The sequence below is a fragment of the Rana temporaria genome, chromosome 1 (genome assembly GCF_905171775.1).
Source record: "Rana temporaria chromosome 1, aRanTem1.1, whole genome shotgun sequence".
In the NCBI taxonomy this organism is placed as follows: domain Eukaryota; kingdom Metazoa; phylum Chordata; class Amphibia; order Anura; family Ranidae; genus Rana; species Rana temporaria.
Window position 1 is genome coordinate 422,422,012 of NC_053489.1, and position 17,863 is coordinate 422,439,874.

At 45.7% G+C, this 17,863-nt stretch overlaps 1 protein-coding gene across 1 annotated transcript in view; it reads left to right on the plus strand.

Annotated features, from left to right (window-relative positions):
• The first annotated feature begins 11,244 nt into the window (after nucleotides 1-11,244).
• Nucleotides 11,245-17,863, plus strand: part of FNTA (farnesyltransferase, CAAX box, alpha) — a 33,824-nt gene continuing 27,205 nt past the window's right edge. The window contains exons 1-2 of the mRNA XM_040325231.1: nucleotides 11,245-11,474; nucleotides 13,115-13,200. Of these exons, the coding sequence (XP_040181165.1) occupies nucleotides 11,317-11,474; nucleotides 13,115-13,200 (244 nt within the window). The 5' untranslated portion in view covers nucleotides 11,245-11,316. The remainder of the gene's footprint in view (nucleotides 11,475-13,114; nucleotides 13,201-17,863) is intronic.

The following is a 17,863-nucleotide window of genomic DNA, read 5'->3' on the forward strand; positions in this document are numbered from 1 at the left end:
TCACTGCTTCACCCCATTGGACGACCGCTAACGAAGCTGTCGGCAGAGCGGGTCACGTGGTGACGCCTAGTGTCACGCCCAGTGATGGATCGGAACCGGCGGCACGTGGGTGTGTGTAGAACAATGAAGGAAGCGGGATGACTGAGGGCTCATATAACGGGAACACGTTCTGTGTTATAGCGGCCTCCAGACGGCACGCCCTCGGGCATTGGAATGACAAATGTCTGGGTGTTGTCTGCTGAGGTTCCCAGAGAAAACACGCGTTTCCACAATTATTCTCATTACAGGGTTATGTTGCACACTGGTGCGTCTGGAATGTGTCCCCAACTCATACACCATTCAAGTCTATGCACCCTGCTGCTGTGACGTGTGGTGCCATGCGCTGCGTAGAAGTATCAGCGTACTTCGTTTTCTTGCAGCATACATTTTAGCAGTATTGGTCAGTGGCGTCGCTAGAGTTGGTGTCACCCGGTGCAAAAAAAAAATGTCACCCCCCTACCTATAGACCCCCCTCACGCAGTACAGAACCCCCCCATCCAAGTGCAGACCCCCCTCAGTACAGACACCCCCACCCAAGTGCGTACAGACCCCCCAGCATTACAGACCGCCCCTCAGTAGTACAGACCCCCCCCCCCCCAGCAGTATAGACGCCCCCCTTACATACCTCAGAACAGCGTTGACAGATACACACACCGCTGAGGTACACATTGGCGCGAGCCGAGGCACAGCTAATCAGGGGTAGCCGGCTGCTACCCACGGGTGTGACCCGGGTGCAGCCCGCACCCGTCTAGCAACACCTCTGGTATGGATGTATTTATATGTAGCACCCCCTTACTTTCAGTATGGACACTACGCTAAAGTTAGTGGGGAATGGGAGAGTTATTTTGCTCCCATTCACAATTTTCTAAATTGGGCTGCTGTCATTCCTGAACTGTCCTGTGGGTCAGACTGCGCTCCAGGGGTGTTGTTTCCACCCCTGGGCGACAGTTGGCGCTAGAGGGGTTCTGGCAGAGCCGCTTTTCCCCAGCAGCCAATTAGAGGAGTTTTCCCTCGCGAGGCATGCTGGGGGAGAGTATATCTGTGGCAGACGCCATTTTGTGAGAGGTGCGGCACCCACCTTCAGGGTGTGCGCATCCAACGGACCCCGGTGATGGCCTACCAGGCCGGGGTCATATGCTACGTTCCTGATAGGGACCCCAGTGACTTACTGGGTTCCCAATTCTTTTGAGGAGATCCCAGGCAGGATGCCGTTCGATGGGGGGTCGGCTTGAGGAGAACCCGGAGGCAGGTTGTCCAACAGGGCTTGAACGAACCATCGGGGATCTGGTGACTGGAATGTTGACAGGTACACTATTGCTGTCATCCGGTGACCTATGCTTAATCTACTGGGAGGATTCGCTCAATTTCAATCTGTTCATTTAGCTCATTCAAGTAATTGGCCTGTGGCAGAGGTCCTAGAGCCAGGTCTGTGGCAGAGGCCTGTTCCTCCCAGAAACCTAAGGTGACACTTCGGCTGCCAGGCTCGTGGCAGGAGTCTGTCTGGGGGCACTTCACCCACTCTGGCTAGAGTGGCGACGGATTGCAATTGATACTACTGAGAGCAGCAGGACTGCTCGGTTCATATCCAGGCCTGATACTGCAAAGTTCTCTCTTGCTTCATCAACCTTTTCTCCTCATTTGATGTTGGCCATGTTGGGCCTGGAAATAAAGTATTTGAAAACCTTTATTCAATGACTGGACATTCGCTCACTACTCTAAGCTACTCAACTTATCAACCGCACCCCTAGACAACACTGAAAGGGTAACTTAATATGCCAATCCCAACAACAACCAGCGGCTCTTGAGGGGGTAGCGCTACATATACATGCGTACATACTCGGTGGTGCCTAAAAATGCAGAGCAACTGAGCATGTGCAGAGTACAGTGAAACAGTGTTTTACTGGATTTTAAAGAGGAGCTCCAGGCTCCTTCAGAAAAAAATAAAAGTCAGCAGCTAGCAATACTGTAGCTGCTGACTTTTAATATTAGGCCACTTACCTGTCCTGGAATCCAGCGGTGTCCTCACACGAGCCAATTTTTGAGTTGGGTGCTGGTCCCACCATCTTAAAGCCTTGCAGCTTCACAGCCAGTTTTTCCTGCTGCGCTTTGCAAATAGGCCAGCTGCGGGGGAAGGAGGATGGGTGAATTTCTGTCTCAGTTCACCGCGGTGAAATAAGACGGAAGTGGGAGCAGGTACCTGTCAAAACCAGATACCCGCTTCCCCCCCCCCCAAATGTGGCAGCAGAGGGGGGAGCAGGCAGACAAGTGGAGCTTCCCCTTTTAGACATTTATTTTTAATGTTTTATATAGCTAAAGGGGCAAGTCTGAAGTCATCTAGCAGTCTTTAAAGCAGAGTTCCAGGCTTTTTATGTTTATTAAAAGTCAGCAGCTACAAAAAGTGTAGCTGCTGACTTTTAATAAACAGACACTTACCTGTTCCACGGTCCAGCGATGCGGCCGCCCAGAATGTCGCTCCTCTCTGCCAGCGCCTCCATTGCCACTCTGGGCACCCGGCCATGACAACTTTCGGCTTCACGCCTGGGCACACACTGCGCATGCGCAAGTCACCCTGCTCCTTCGCAAGTCGTACTGCGCTCCTTGAGTGGACAGGCGATCTTCTGGGACCTGTCACGTGTCCCAGGAGATCACCTAGAGGGAGGGACCGCCTAGGTGGAGAGAAGGAGGAGCCAAGGTGGCCGTAGGCAGAAGGAGGAAATGGGACAGGAAGTCCCAATCCTAACGAAGCCCCCACTCCCCCCCCCCCAAAAAAAATTACATGTGGCATGTAAAGGGGCGAGGAGTGCTTAAAGCGTAAGTTCCACTTTTGGGTGGAACTCCGCTTTTAGCTGGCCATACATGGATGAAAATTTGACTGGTTCAGCAGGGACCGGACCAATTTCAATCCACATACAGAAGTCAACTGCCTTGTCTGATTTTTGTCACATGATCAGCACAGCCAGCTACAGCCTGCAGTGATGATCACTATATTCTTACATCAGGGAAGTCTCCCCGCTGTCAGTATACAAAGGTATAGCGGGTAGGATTCCTCCACCCACCTGGATAAGGGAATTGAGTCATTTTTATTTATTTTTGTCTAACAGGCTGGTTGAAAACAAAAAAAAATAAATGATAATTTATGGGCTGCCTAAGAGCCACTTGTCAGTAGCAGAATTATTTTAAAGGACACAGCAGAGCGTGAAAACATTGAATCTGCCGGCTAGTGGAGAGAGACGTTCCTAGACGTTCCTGTGTTTTCTAGCAATTATTCCGCTGTTGAATTCTTACTAGTAACAGGATCAGTAGTGTGACATGAACCTTGGGCACAAGCAAAAGAAACCAGAAGTATTTCACTTTAACGCAAAGCTTCAATCGAAAAAAAAAAATGAATCAACGTTTCCCTATACAATCTGTATATAAATGTTCCTTGGCATGATGCCACATGCCTGGGCGATGTTATAAACTTTCTCCCTTGCAGCCGACAATTTGCAGACCTCCTTGCTCTAATTTTTCGCTGTTAACGACAGCACCGATGATCGGGAACCAATCAGAATGGTCCCAGATTATGTGATCACTATGTTAGCATTGCAGACTTTAAGCCTACATTTGAGGGTGGTAAAAAAAAATGTAGTTGAGCAACATTTTTACCACCCCTAAACACCCCCCCCTTAAAAAAATTATAGTCCTAAAAAAAAAAAAAGAAAGAGATCCTGTTCCCTTATAGCAGTTTAAACAGCACAGTGCTTGTGCTGTCTAATCTGTCCCTCTCTATGCGGTAAAAAAAACAGGTTGATCCTGCCTGTTCATGTGTCCCTCTTAGTGTACTTACCACAGTAATTATGGCTGCTGACCCATGATTACCATGGACAGTTTACGCGCCTGTATTATCCCGCTGCTCTCCTCTCTCAACCCCCCCGCCCGTCTGTCAGCTCCTGTGTGTGGTATGAGCCATCTCCTCCGCCCGCCCCACCCCTCATGCTGCTATTAGCTAGCAGTAAGTTTAAATAAATATTACTGGCAGCCCCTCTGTTTTACTAAGCAATCCTACACAGTGTACATGTTTTTATAAAATCGTGCCTGTAAATACCTTATTTCAGTTTGTTTCTGGCCGGTCACATGATCTCTGGCTGCTCTCCTCCTCCAATCTAAGGGCTACAGAGTGGGAGGGGCTGAGTGGAGAGCACAATGGTCACATGACCTCCCAGCTGATGTCAGAAGGTTATCTTGGACCCTCCCGCTGTTGCCCTTAGACTGGAGCAGAGGGCGTCCGGTGGTCACATGACCGGCCAGAAACAATCTGCAATAAGGTATTTACAGGGAAAATGTTATAAAATCATTTAAACTGTGTAGGATCACTTAGTAGAACTGAGGGGCTGGCAGTAATAGTTATTTAACTTTACAGCCACTTTAAGCTGCAAGGGCAGCGAGTTGGAGTGTACACTTGCTGCAGCTGCTATGCCTTTTCAGCATATGGAGCTGTGTCATGCAATGCGCAACCTTTTGGGGTTAAAACAGGCAGCAAGGAGGCACTATATCGCTCATCTCTCTTGCACTCTGCTTTCTCTGCCTATTGCCATGCTTCTTTTGCTACATTAACGAACTGTCTTTTGTGCTGCTTCTACTTCACCAATTTTAAGCTCTGCTGTACAAGAACGGCAAGAGACTGCCATCAATTCAAATTCTGATACTTAAACTGTTTGCATTTAAAAACATACATTAAATGATTGTATGATTAATTATGTATTCATGATTTCAGTATTGCATTAATTTCGCAATAAGCGTTTAACGATTGGTTTGTGCCAAATTTATAGCGTTTACAAAATAGGGGATAGTTTTATGGCATTTTTATTAATACATTTTTTTTTACTACTAATGGTAGCGATCAGCGATTTTTTTCGTGACTGCGACATTATGGCGGACGCATCGGACAATTTTGACACATTTTTGGGACCATTGTCATTTTCACAGCAAAAAGTGCTATAAAAATGCATGGATTACTGTGAAAATGACAATTGCAGTTTAGGAGTTAACCAATAGGGAGCGCTGTAGGGGTTAAGTGTGACCTCATGTGTGTTTCTAACTGTAGGGGTGCGGGGATGGACTTGTGATGTCACTGATCATCTTTCCCTATATCAGGGAACAGACGATCAGTGACACTGCCACTGTGAAGAACGGGGAAGGAGTGTTTACACACACCTCTCCCTGTTCTTCAGCTCCTGTGACCGATCGCGGGACACCGGCGGCGATCGGGTCCACGGGTCCCGCGGTCACGGAGCTTCGGACCGGGTCACGGGCGCGCGACCCAAGGCTGGTCACTTAAAGAGGACGTACAGGACGTGATTGTGCCCAGCCGTGCCATTCTGCCGACGTATATCGGCATTAGGCGGTCCTTAAGTGGTTAAACTATAGTTATACAAAGGCTTTTTGAGGAAGTCTCCTTTCTAATTACAGCACCTGTTTATTGCTCTTTTGCCTTTCCTTCTCTATTGATTAATCATGGGGTACGTATTTTCCATTTAATAAACAAATTGTATTTTATATTTTATATCTGCCTGAAGTTCAGCTTTAATAAATACTACCTGGACCAGTGCCATTTCTGGTGAAGTGGAATAATAGTATTGATGGCAAAGGCAAATGTGGAAAATCAGCAACAAAACAGAACATACGGTATATAATTAGTACAAAGCAGAGCCTCACCCACCATTAGTATTACTGTATCCATTTACCACAAATGCACTTATCTTTATAACAATGTGCTAATGCAGTTTCCCTTGTTTGAAACAAAAGAATAACAGTAGGTATTACTATATTTTAAAGCAATTACACCTAATAAAAATAGTAATATTTTATTTTAAATGTTTTCCAAGGGTTATGCTTTGATCATTTTAATTCATTCATCACATTCAAATAAAAAATAAATCTGCTACAGCATGTGACCAAGCTAAAAGTGCAGATACATTTTTAACCACCATTTTTTTAAATGTCACCATTTTTCTAGGTAAATATATTTCTAAAGGTTCCATTGACATGCAATTTTTAACACATGTTGTTGGTGGTTAATGGAAGGAAAAATACCCTGGTGTCAGTAGTTGGTTCAAGGAAGAATACCTTGGTGTAGGTAGTTACTGGGAGGAACAATGCCCTAGCATTGGTGGTTAGTGCAAGGAAAAATACACTGGTGTCCGTACTTAGTGTAAGGAAAAAAAAAACAGGTGACTAGTTAGTGGAAGGAAGAATACCCCAGTGTAGGTGGTTAGTGGCAGGAGGAAGAACACTCCAGTGTTGGTGGTTAGTGGGAGGAGGAAGAACACTCCAGTGTTGGTGGTTAGTGGGAGGAGGAAGAAGGCCCCAGCTTTGGTGGTTAGTGGCAGGAGGAAGAACACCCCAGTGTTGGTGGTTAGTGGGCAGAGGAATGCTCCATCATCAATGCTCTGTAAAGAGTGCTGACATTGGTCGTCAGGGGTCAATGGGAGGAAAATTTGACCTCTGAAGGGTTAGGCCCCCCCCCCCCCCCATATCAACATTTTTGAAAAAAATCTTATGCAGTTTGTTATATCTTTGTTAGATCAACGGTTGTTTGCGTTAGATCTCACACAGAAGAAGCAATATTAACAGTTATTTTCTGGGGGGCTAACCCGTCATCAGCTCCCCCTTATCAAATAATTTACCAAACAGCTATTTTGGAAGCTATTTGTTAGATCCGGTAAGATCAAGTGGTTTTAACGTTAGATATCACATAATTAGAGACTTATTAAGTGATTAATGAGGGGGGGGGGCTGGCCCCCTTATCAAATTTTCTGGCCAAAACTCATTCAGGCTAATAGATATTCAATAGATCTGGTAAGATCAAGTGGTTTTAACGTTAGATCTATAGATAATTAGTGCAGCGCTATACGTGTTAAAAACACAATACTTATAGTGACATAAGAAGTAGAACAATAAATATAGTAAATGTGACTCAACAATGAATTAAGTCCAATAGGTAGATTCACAAAGAGTTAGGCCCCATACACACGGGAGGATTTATCCGCGGATACGGTCCAGCGGACCGTTTCCGCTCATAAATCCTCTCGAGGATTTCAGCAGATTTCTCTGCGATGGAGTGTACTCACCATCGCATTGAAATCCGCGCCGAAATCCTCTGGCGATGACGTGTCGCGCCGTCGCCGCGATTATGACGCGGCAACGTGCGCGACGCTGTCATATAAGGAATTCCACGCATGCGTCGAATCATTACGACGCATGCGGGGGATCCCTTCGGACGGATGGATCCGGTGAGTCTGTACAGACCAGCGGATCCATCTGTTGGGATGGATTCCAGCAGATGGATATGTTCTGCATGTCAGCAAATATCCGATCTGCTGGAATCCATCCCAGGGGAGATATATCCGCGGAAAAAGATCCGCTGGCGTGTACACATCATAGGATCTATCCGCTGAAACCCATTTGCTGGGATTTATCTGCGGATGGATTCTATGGTGTGTACGGGGCCTTCGGCCGGCTTATCTACAGATAAGCCGACCTAACTCTGAATCTAAGCCGACCTTTGTTTAAGTGTATGCTCAAACAGAGATACACTTAAACATATCTAAGATAGGACCTATCTTAGATTGCAATGTTTTGGCTGACCGCTAGGTGGCGCTTCCATTGCGGCCGGCGTCGATTATGTAAATGAGGGGATACGCCGATTCACGAACGTACGCCAGGCCTACGCCGTCGAATTACATCGTTTCCGTAAGGCCTTAGGCGGCCTAAAGTTATTCCACCTATGAGGTGGAATAACAATGTTAAAGTATGGCCGCCGTTCCCGCCGCGAGGTTTGAAATTTTTGCGTCGTTTGCGTAAATCGTCCGCGAATCGGGAGTTACGTCGTTTACACCCACGTCGAAATCAATAGGCCCGTACGGTGTACTTAGCCGCAATGCGCACTGGGAAATGTAGTGGCCCGGCGCATGCGCAGTGTCAAAAAACGTGAGGTCAAGCCTCATTTCCATACAACACGCCCCCCTCCAAGCAATTTGAATTAGGCGCCCTTACGCCCGCTCGTTTTAGGCTACGCCGCCGTAGATTAGCAGGTAAGTAGATTGTGAATCACTACTAGCCTAACTAATTTAGGGCGGTGTAGCCTAAACAGGCTAGGCTAGGCCGCCCTAAAGTTACACCAATGTACGTGAATCTACCTACATGTGCGAAGACCAGATACCACAAGCAATGTGATACTGGAAACAATGAAACACTGTATGTGAAATAGTCCGTGTAAAAAGAATATGTGTATCTTTCCAATCGCTGACATAGACTGATGAATATCTAGTTGTCTGCAGGGATCACCAAGGCATCAAGTATAGATATTAGGGTACTCTAACCATGTGGTGTGGACTCAGCTGTTTTGCAACCGTAAGTCTAATACGCTTGATGGCCTCTATGGACCTGGATCACTGCAACAAGGACTCCCAGGATGATGGAACGTTTCTCAATCACCCAGGTGAAATGAATGCCAGGAACGACAGGAACCAAACCGATGGGCCTTCAGATGCAGGATGGATGGAAAAAGACAATTCCAACAAACTCGGAGAAGCAAAAAGAAAAAAAAGAAAAAAAGAGTGCTCCAGATGGTGCAGGTCAAAAATAAACCATGACAGGTTTTATTTACAAGGTCATACGAAATGACAGAAATATGTAAATGAAATTAAAAAAGTGATCACATAGATAAAAGCAGTATGGGGTGCTGTAAAGCGGAACCCAACACGTTTCGGCTTAGAGAGCCATCAACAGGGGCATGTTACTGCACCCCCATACTGCTTGCTTTTATACATATAGTAAATTGAGACCACCCACCGGAAGGGGGCGAGGACTAACAGGAAGTGATGTAACACATAAATAAAACAGGAAATTATGTAATGCATAACCCTTACACAGTAATGACATCCCGCACAACCATGCCCAAATCTTCACAGATGCAACATATAATATATATATAGAACAGATAGTTCATAAAATATACTGGGATGTCTGTAAATCCCCATAAACCCTAAACATTGCCAAACATCTGCATCAAAAATGGTCTGCTTCCTTATACTAGAGTCAAACCTCATTGATACAATGGTCCCATTACAGAAAGCATCACATGGGGACACCTCATAGAACAGCAGTGTAAACTATCGCTATGCTGCGCACACTGGTGTGCATGGATCTCCGCTATGGCACCATTAAATGATGTCATAGGCGTTCCTACGTGAATGAGCATCTGTGGGGAAGCTTGTTCCACGGCATATCCCCATCAGGGGTACCTCATCCACGCCTCTCTTTGGGCTCATCGCGATCGACACATACGATACCCGATGACGTCAGAGAGCTCGGGACCTCTCACAGTCCGGAGCGCTGGTCACTCCTCATACAGCATAAGCAATCATGTGACCGCCTCAGGTTGCACAGTCCATGCAGTGGGCCAATTACGCTCAAGTACGGAAGGGCACATGACCGCAACATCGAGTCACGCGGTCCGGAATGTAAGACAATCAAATCCTGACACATCATAGATCATGTGACGGCAACCTAAAGTCACACAGTCACAATCGAGTAGGTCAGATGATAAATAGTGTCCTTCGCGCTACTAAACAGTGAATAGATAAATATAATCTTCCAAAATATACAGAAATGAAAATGCAGCAAAAACTGCCAGCGTTTACAATACACAGCGATAAGTGAATCAATTTAAGGGAGTTCTTGCGCATAATCTTTAAAACACGCTAATAATATGACCAAAGGTGCATAAATGGTGGAGTAATAATCAAAAGTGCAATAAAGTAAATAAACTATAGTCCATATGTGATATAGCAGTGGGTACTGCCTATAGAGGAGAAGAACTGAATGTCCACAAATCCCAGAGAAGGATAGACAACTGAATAAAACGTATGTCTGGTCTGACAGAACTCTCACCTCACTAATGAATAAAGACAGCCATAAGGATAATCATAGATGCCTTCACCTTCACCGAATAGATCATTCCACACTATAATACTTCCACTGGTGCCTCTCCGTCTAGATTACCACAGCCTTATCCAGTTTTCTCGATCAATACCTATATAAGCTCCATCCAAGGGAACAAGAGGAAGAAAGAGGGCCTCCAATGGTGTAGTATTTAAATAAAAGGGGACGTTTATTACGGTGTATATGCTCTTACATAAGAAAAGTAAAACTAGTGCAATGTAAAATGAACAGTGGCGTCCTCTGCGCCTTCTCACGTCACTCCAGGTGTACGTCTGCCCACGGCCAATCCCTACGCGTTACGACACGGTCACGTGTCTTCATCTCATGTGTTCCCCCAGATGAAGACACGTGACCGTGTTGTAGCGCGTAGGGATTGGCCGTGGGCAGACGCACACCTGGAGTGACGTGAGAAGGCGCAGAGGACGCCACTGTTCATTTTACATTGCACTTGTTTTACTTTTTTTATGTAAGAGCATATACACCGTAATAAACGTCACCTTTTATTTAAATACTACACTATTGGAGGCCCTCTTTCTTCCTCTTGTTCCCTTGGATGGAGCTTATATAGGTATTGATCGAGGAGACTGGATAAGGCTGTGGTAATCTAGACGGAGAGGCACCAGTGGAAGTATTATAGCGTGGAATGATCTATTCAATGAAGGCGGCATCTATGATTATCCTTATGGCTGTCTTTATTCATTAGTGAGGTGAGAGTTCTGTGAGACCAGACATACGTTTTATTCAGTTGTCTATCCTTCTCTGGGATTTGTGGACATTCAGTTCTTCTCCTCTATAGGCAGTATATCCACTGCTATATCACATATGGACTATAGTTTATTTACTTTATTGCACTTTTGATTATTTCTCCAGAAAGAAAACAAACATTGGGGGTCACAGGAAAATCCTGCAAGCAGCAAACCCGTTGGCCAGCTTTTCCGATGTGTGGACAGACTGTCAGGACAAGCATTTGTGTCCTGCTAGTGTGGAACATGTCTCGTACCTTTCACAAGCACATACACTGTCCTATAGCTTTAGCTACATTTTCTCTGAAACGTGCAGAGATACCCCTGCACGGAAATGCAGTTTCTACTCTTGTCAGTCACATTGGGAGCAATGGTCTCCAGGAAAATGGCCGCCATTGGCAGACACTAGCCGGCAGTGACAGATGCTGCCTCTAGTAGACGGAGCATAGGGCGCGTGCGTGTATGTCCTGGACGCTTATTCATTGGTCGCTGTGGGTAGAGCGCAGCTTCCTCTTCCCGTGTAACTTTCACTCTCTTTCCGACAGAGAGGATGCAGTGCCAGGCGGAGGAGGATGGGGAGTTCACCGGCCAGAATACAGGAGTGGACTCCGCACTGGAGGACCTGGAGTATAAAAACTGTGAGATGGAAGGGATAGGGGACGCCGACATGGACTATGACAGCCTGTCTGATCGCTATATTCCTTACAGGTACTGCTACCTTGGGATGGAAGATCACAGTGTATTAGAGAATATTCTGACTGACTATTTATTTACACTGGTCTTGGAAAATGTAAAATCGCAGATGCAGAAACATGGCAGGATTAGAGTTCACAATATATAGAGACAGGGGATGGGTGGAGTGTGGAGGTACATTGCACCTGTCACTGTGGGCAGCAGGGTTGCCAACTTTCAGTAAATTTACAAACAGTTTGTAAATTCTATAATTGTTGCATTTGTCCATGAATGTCGGTTACCGACATGCAGCCTACATGTCTATAACGGACGTTCAAGGACAGATGCAAAAAGTACGGATTTTACAAACTGTTTGTAGAATTACTGAAAGTTGGCAAACCTGGTGGGCAGTAGGTGCAGGGTGCGTAAAAAGGATCAAGCTGTTGTGGGCATTTGGCACGAGAGGGACCAAGCTGTTGTGGGCGTTTGGCGCAAGAGGGACCGAGCTGTTGTGGGCGTTTGGCGCCAGAGGGACCGAGCTGTTGTGGGCGTTTGGCGCCAGAGGGACCGAGCTGTTGTGGGCGTTTGGCGCCAGAGGGACCGAGCTGTTGTGGGCGTTTGGCGCCAGAGGGACCGAGCTGTTGTGGGCGTTTGGCGCCAGAGGGACCGAGCTGTTGTGGGCGTTTGGCGCCAGAGGGACCGAGCTGTTGTGGGCGTTTGGCGCCAGAGGGACCGAGCTGTTGTGGGCGTTTGGCGCCAGAGGGACCGAGCTGTTGTGGGCGTTTGGCGCGATTAGGGATCGAGCTGTTGTGGGCGTTTGGCGCGATTAGGGACCGAGCTGTTGTGGGCGTTTGGCACGAGAGGGACTGAGCTGTTAGGGTTGTGCCCTGGCATTGGCATCATGTTCTCCATATATCATGTTGTTGGAGGGGCATTGGGTGGGAGGAGCCGTTGTTCGGGGGCATTTAGTGGGGGAAGGGTCTGTTGTGGTGGCCATTAACTGCCAGAAGGGCATGTTGTGGGCATTGGGTGAAAGAGGAGCCTGTCTGTTAGGGTTGTGCATTGGCATCATGTTCTCCATACATCATGTTGTTGGGGGGCATTGGGTGGGAGAAGGAGCCATTTGTTGGGGGGCATTGGGTGGGAGAAGGAGCCATTTGTTGGGGGGCATTGGGTGGGAGAAGGAGCCATTTGTTGGGGGGCATTGGGTGGGAGAAGGAGACATTTGTTGGGGGGCATTGGCTGCCAGAAGGGCATGTTGTGAGCATTGGGTGGGAGAGGAGCCCACCTGTTAATGTTGTGCACTGGCATTAGCATCATCTTCCCCATATATCATGTTGTTGGGGCATTGGGTGGGATAAAGAGCCCGCCTGTTAGTGTTGTGCACTGGCATTAGCATCATGTTCTCCAGCTGTATGTATGGAACATTAGGTTCCGGGAGGAAACCCATCAATCCCCATTGTAACCAATGGCATCTACATTTAGTCACATGTTTGATGCAGAATGGCCGACTCCTATATCAACTTTTCCTGTGTGTTTGTTCATTTTACAGATACAGTGGAGGCAACGGAGACCTCCATTGACTGTCTGAGATTTACTTCAAACATCTGGTAAAATATCCTTTATTATTACAGTTGTTTATATTACTCAGTGTGTGTATGTGTGTTCTTTTCCAGAGAGAGGAAAGAATGGGCAGATGTGACTCCTGTCCCTCAAGATGATGGGCCAAACCCAGTTGTTCAGATTGTTTATAGTGAAAAATGTAAGTAGATACTTTATGTCTGGCTTTATAATACAGCTATATTTTATATATAGGAAAAAGGAGACTTTGAAGCTTAGTGTGCAAATTAACCATTTAAATTCTAATGCGCGTTCAATCATGTAAATAGCTGCGTGAGCTAGAAAATAAAGGATTGCAAAGAGGTTTTTTTTTTTTTTTTTTTTATATAGACAAGCTTAAAGAAGAACTCCAGCTTTTTCTCCCCAAAACAGATGAATTGTGCATGTAAAAAAATCACAACCCCACTTTTAGCTTATGTGTAACTTACCTCCTTTAGCTGTATGCAGCAGGTTTGTGTGTCGGTGATGTCACTCCTTCCCCTGGCTGAATCTAAAAGTTCTATGGCTTCCTGCTTCTTTCCTTTAACAGTCCTGATACTACATGTCCCATCATCCTTTTTAAGCTTTCAGGACGGGCTATGGGAGTCGCATGTACCAATTCTGGGAGTTGATGTGGGTGGGTCCTGGGGTTACTGTGGGTGTTTCTGGGCCTTCATGTGGGTGGTGAAAGGAGAGTATTGGAATTCTGCTCTCATCAATTACAATCCATTCCTCTCTGCAGTGAACAGAGTGCTGTACAGCAGGGTGTGTAACCTTACAAACCATCCCTTGGACAAGGGAAATGTGCTATTCTAGCTATAAAGGGCACACAAATGTAAGACTGATCACATGATCGTGTTTTTTTTTTTTTTTTTTCGATTTGATCTCATTCTTTTTAACAGAGAAACTGCACATTGTCTTTGAAGGCATGATTTGTAATGTGTGTGTGTGTGTGTTTATAGTGTTTACACACACAATACTCAATTTAGTCACACACATCTTTTGGTTGTTGTAAAGTGTACGTGAGTCACCAAACACACTAAAATTATTGTGAGTGTAAACGCAAACTTCTTCTACGCAAAGTGTGAATGGGCCCTTGGATGCAAGGGATCCCTACCATACTAGAATCATTGCAGTGTTGGGGCTTGTTTAAATTATTGGTGTAAAAATGTAGCACAAACACAAGGTTTTGCCACCCCCAACTGCTTCCCTTTGGCTGAAGAAGCAGTGGCTGGGGGTGAACACATGCTACAACTCTGATACTTGTCTTCATGGCTGTGGTGGGAACTCTACCTCCTGTTGTGCTTGGTGGGCACTACTGCCTGCCAGACCCAAACAAATTCTAGTGAATCGGCCCACACTGCAATTGCGCACAGTGTGCATGTTTGCAGTGCAGCATTTAGGGCAGTGGTTCTCAACCTGGGGGTCAAATGAGGATTTGCCAGGGGTCCCCAAAACCTGGGGTGTTCCTGAAGCCTGCAGCCGCCCACTCAGCCTCTTCTCAGCCACCCCTTCAGTTCATGGCATAGCTGGGGGGCAGGGACTAGAGGTCAGCTGACTGGTGAGAAATATGAAGTGGGAGGGGCTGGAGGAGACCCTATCTGCTGATTTCAGCATAGGTGTCACTGCTACGAGAAACCACAAAGTCGGAGACACAGTGTGTAACACTACCTGTGATTAGAGTTGTCCTTAAAAGTCCCCACTACAGTTCTCAGATCAGCAGATGACCTTGATCAAGAGCACCTAAGTTGGCTGATCCCAACTCCCCGCCAGCACTGACACTGATCCCATACTCCCCACCAGGGAGTAAGAGAAGGAATAAAAATAGAGACTACGTGGAAGGGAGAGGAAAAAAGGGGGAGGACCAAAGAAAAAGGGAGAGAAAGAATAAGAGAGAGAACAAGAAAGATGTCTAGAGAGGGATGGGGATAACAAACAAGAAATTAGGATAGAGGGATAAAAGGGAAAGAAAAGAGGAACATAAAGAGAGAGAGTGGTACATCCTAAAATGTACTATAAGGGGTTTTAATACTGAGTGGAAGGGATCCAGGGAGCGCTAAATGTCCGTGGGTTAGGGGCGCAAATTACTTGTCTTGTCTTGGGTGCCGACAACCCACGATAGGATTTTTTTTTTTTACCGTTAGGGGTCCCCACAACTTGGGACATTTTATCAAGGGGTCACGGCACTAGACAGGTTGAGAACCACTGATTTAGGGGATTAAAATGGGTGAGACGGTGATACAAATCCTTCTCACCGCCTGTCAAATGCTCTCTGAAAAGTGATCCGAATTCAGTAAACAAAAGGGGAAATCTATCGTACCTCCTCTTGTGTCATTCCTGTCTTGCAGCTTGCCAATAAATAATGGCCTACAGCAAGACTATAGAGCAGTGATGGCGAACCTTGGAACCCCAGATGTTTTGGAACTACATTTTCCATTAAGCGCAACTACACTGCAGAGTGCATGAGCACCATGGGAAATGTAGTTCCAAAAGATCTGGGGAGCCAAGGTTTGCCATCGCTGCTATAGAGGAGGGACTATGGGAGGTTATTTTGAAGGTGCTATCTTCCTATGTAAATGTATCGCTTCACAGAGAGCTGAGGGGTGGGATTCTCCCCGTTCACACTGGTCAGCATATTTAACTAGGCAGGACTGAATTCCAATCGTGATCCATACAAACCTGCTCAGCAGCAGCACAGCTAGTTTTCAGAACAGGCTGTGTATGAAGCGTTTCTTATTTGAATAATGCTGTGGTCTATGAGGAGGTTTGGGCTCTTCCCATAGATATGACAGGGCTGGACTGAATGCTAATTAGGATGCATTTCATTCCAACCATCAGAGCTGTAAAGGAAGTTCCATCATTTGCACAGTCTCAAAGAGGGGTGTGTTTTAGGCTAAAGATGCTGCAGGAAGTGGCTGTAGAAGAGACTGTCTACAGCAGGATATACAGAATGTCACATGATACAAAAACACAACTAAACCCAGAATATCAGGGGATCCGCAGATAACAGAGCAACATGGTACATAGGTATGATCTATGCTGCGACTGATCATTCAGTTCTAGTGAAAAGAGAGAGTTCAGCCTTAAAGCGGTATTAAACCCCAAAACAAAAATGAATTCTATTGCAGCTTACCAGTTCTTGGCTGCGGGGGCTGCATTTAATTTTTTTCTTTGTCAGGTATTTTTCCTCTGTTTTCACCTGGTGATCTGGCCAGTAATTCCTTTATTTTTCTAATTTCCTTTAAAACTGAGCTAAATCCATTAATGTAACTGTCTCTCAAAACCGTTACATTTAGGAAATGCTGTGACTAACTGCCATCTTTGCTCTCAACAGAACAAGCTGTCCAGCTTGACAGTTAGAGTTGAGACAAGCCATTTAACATTGACAAGTGATGCTTACAATGATCAGCTTTTATTTATTTAAAACCCTTATCCCAAAACGAAAAAAAAAAAAAGCTGCTGTAAAGGATAAGTTCACCTTTTGGGGGAAAAAAAATAATAAATGCACATAAGTACAATACTGCTGTACAAAGGTTTCTCGGTTGCTCCTCCATCCTGAGTGGAGACACCCCAAGACAGTAAGTGTTACTTATAAGATCACCAGGTGAAAATGACTAAATACCGTAAATAAAAAAATAAAAAAATATTGCAGTCACCACATTTAACCATTTGACTACTGGGCACTTAAACCCACTTAATAACCAGACCAATTTTCAGCTTTCGGTGCTCACATTTTGAATTATAATTACTCAGTCATACAACACTGTAACCAAATGAATTTTTTTTTTCCACACAAATAGAGCTTTCTTTTGGTGGTATTTAATCACCATGGGCCCAGATTTAGGTAGAATCGCGCAATATTTGCGTGGGCAAAGAGCAAAAATTTTTCTCTGCGCCCACGCAAATATTGCGATTTGCCCGCGATTCACGGAGCAATTGCTCCGTAAATTGCGTGGGCGATATGTTAATCAGCCGTGCGCAAGGCTGCCTAATGTAAATGATCCCGCCGGGGGCGGGAATCATTTAAATTAGGCGCGCTCCCGCGCCGAGCGAACAGCGCATGCTCCGTCGGGAAACTTTCCCGACGTGCATTGCGGCAAATGACGTCGCAAGGACGTCATTTGCTTCTAAGTGAACGTGAATGGCGTCCAGCGCCATTCACGGTTCACTTACGTAAACGACGTAAAATTTGAACGTCGCGAGCGGGAAGCGCAGCTATACTTAAGCATTGGTTGCGCCTGCTATTAGGAGCAGCCTTATGCTAAAGTGGCCGTACGGAAACTCCGTACCTTGCGTGCGCAGGGCCCGCGCAACTTTTGTGAATCGGTGGTAGTATGCAATTTGCATACTATACGCCGATCACAAAGGCCGCACCCCCTAGCGGCCAACGCAAGAATGCAGCCTGGGATGTGAAGGCATAAGGAGGCTTATGTCTGTCACATCCTAGGCTGCAGTCGGTGTAACGAGGTTCCTGAATCAGGAGCACTTGTTACACCGGAGCAAGTAAGCCCTTGCGCCGCGCAACCGCTTCTTGAATCTGGGCCATTGTTTTATTTATTTTTTGCGCTATAAGAGAAAAAAAACCCTGAAAATTCTGTAAAAAAATAAAAATAAATTTTTTCTTTGTTTCTGTTATAAAATGTAGCAAATTTGGAATTTTTCTTCATAATTTTTGGCCAAAATTTATACTGCTACATATCTTTGGTAAAAATAAGTACAAATTGGTATATATTATTTGGTCTTTGTGAACTTTTTAGAGTCCACAAGCTATGGTGCCAATATCTGAAAATGTATCACACCTGACGTACTGACGGCCTATATCATTT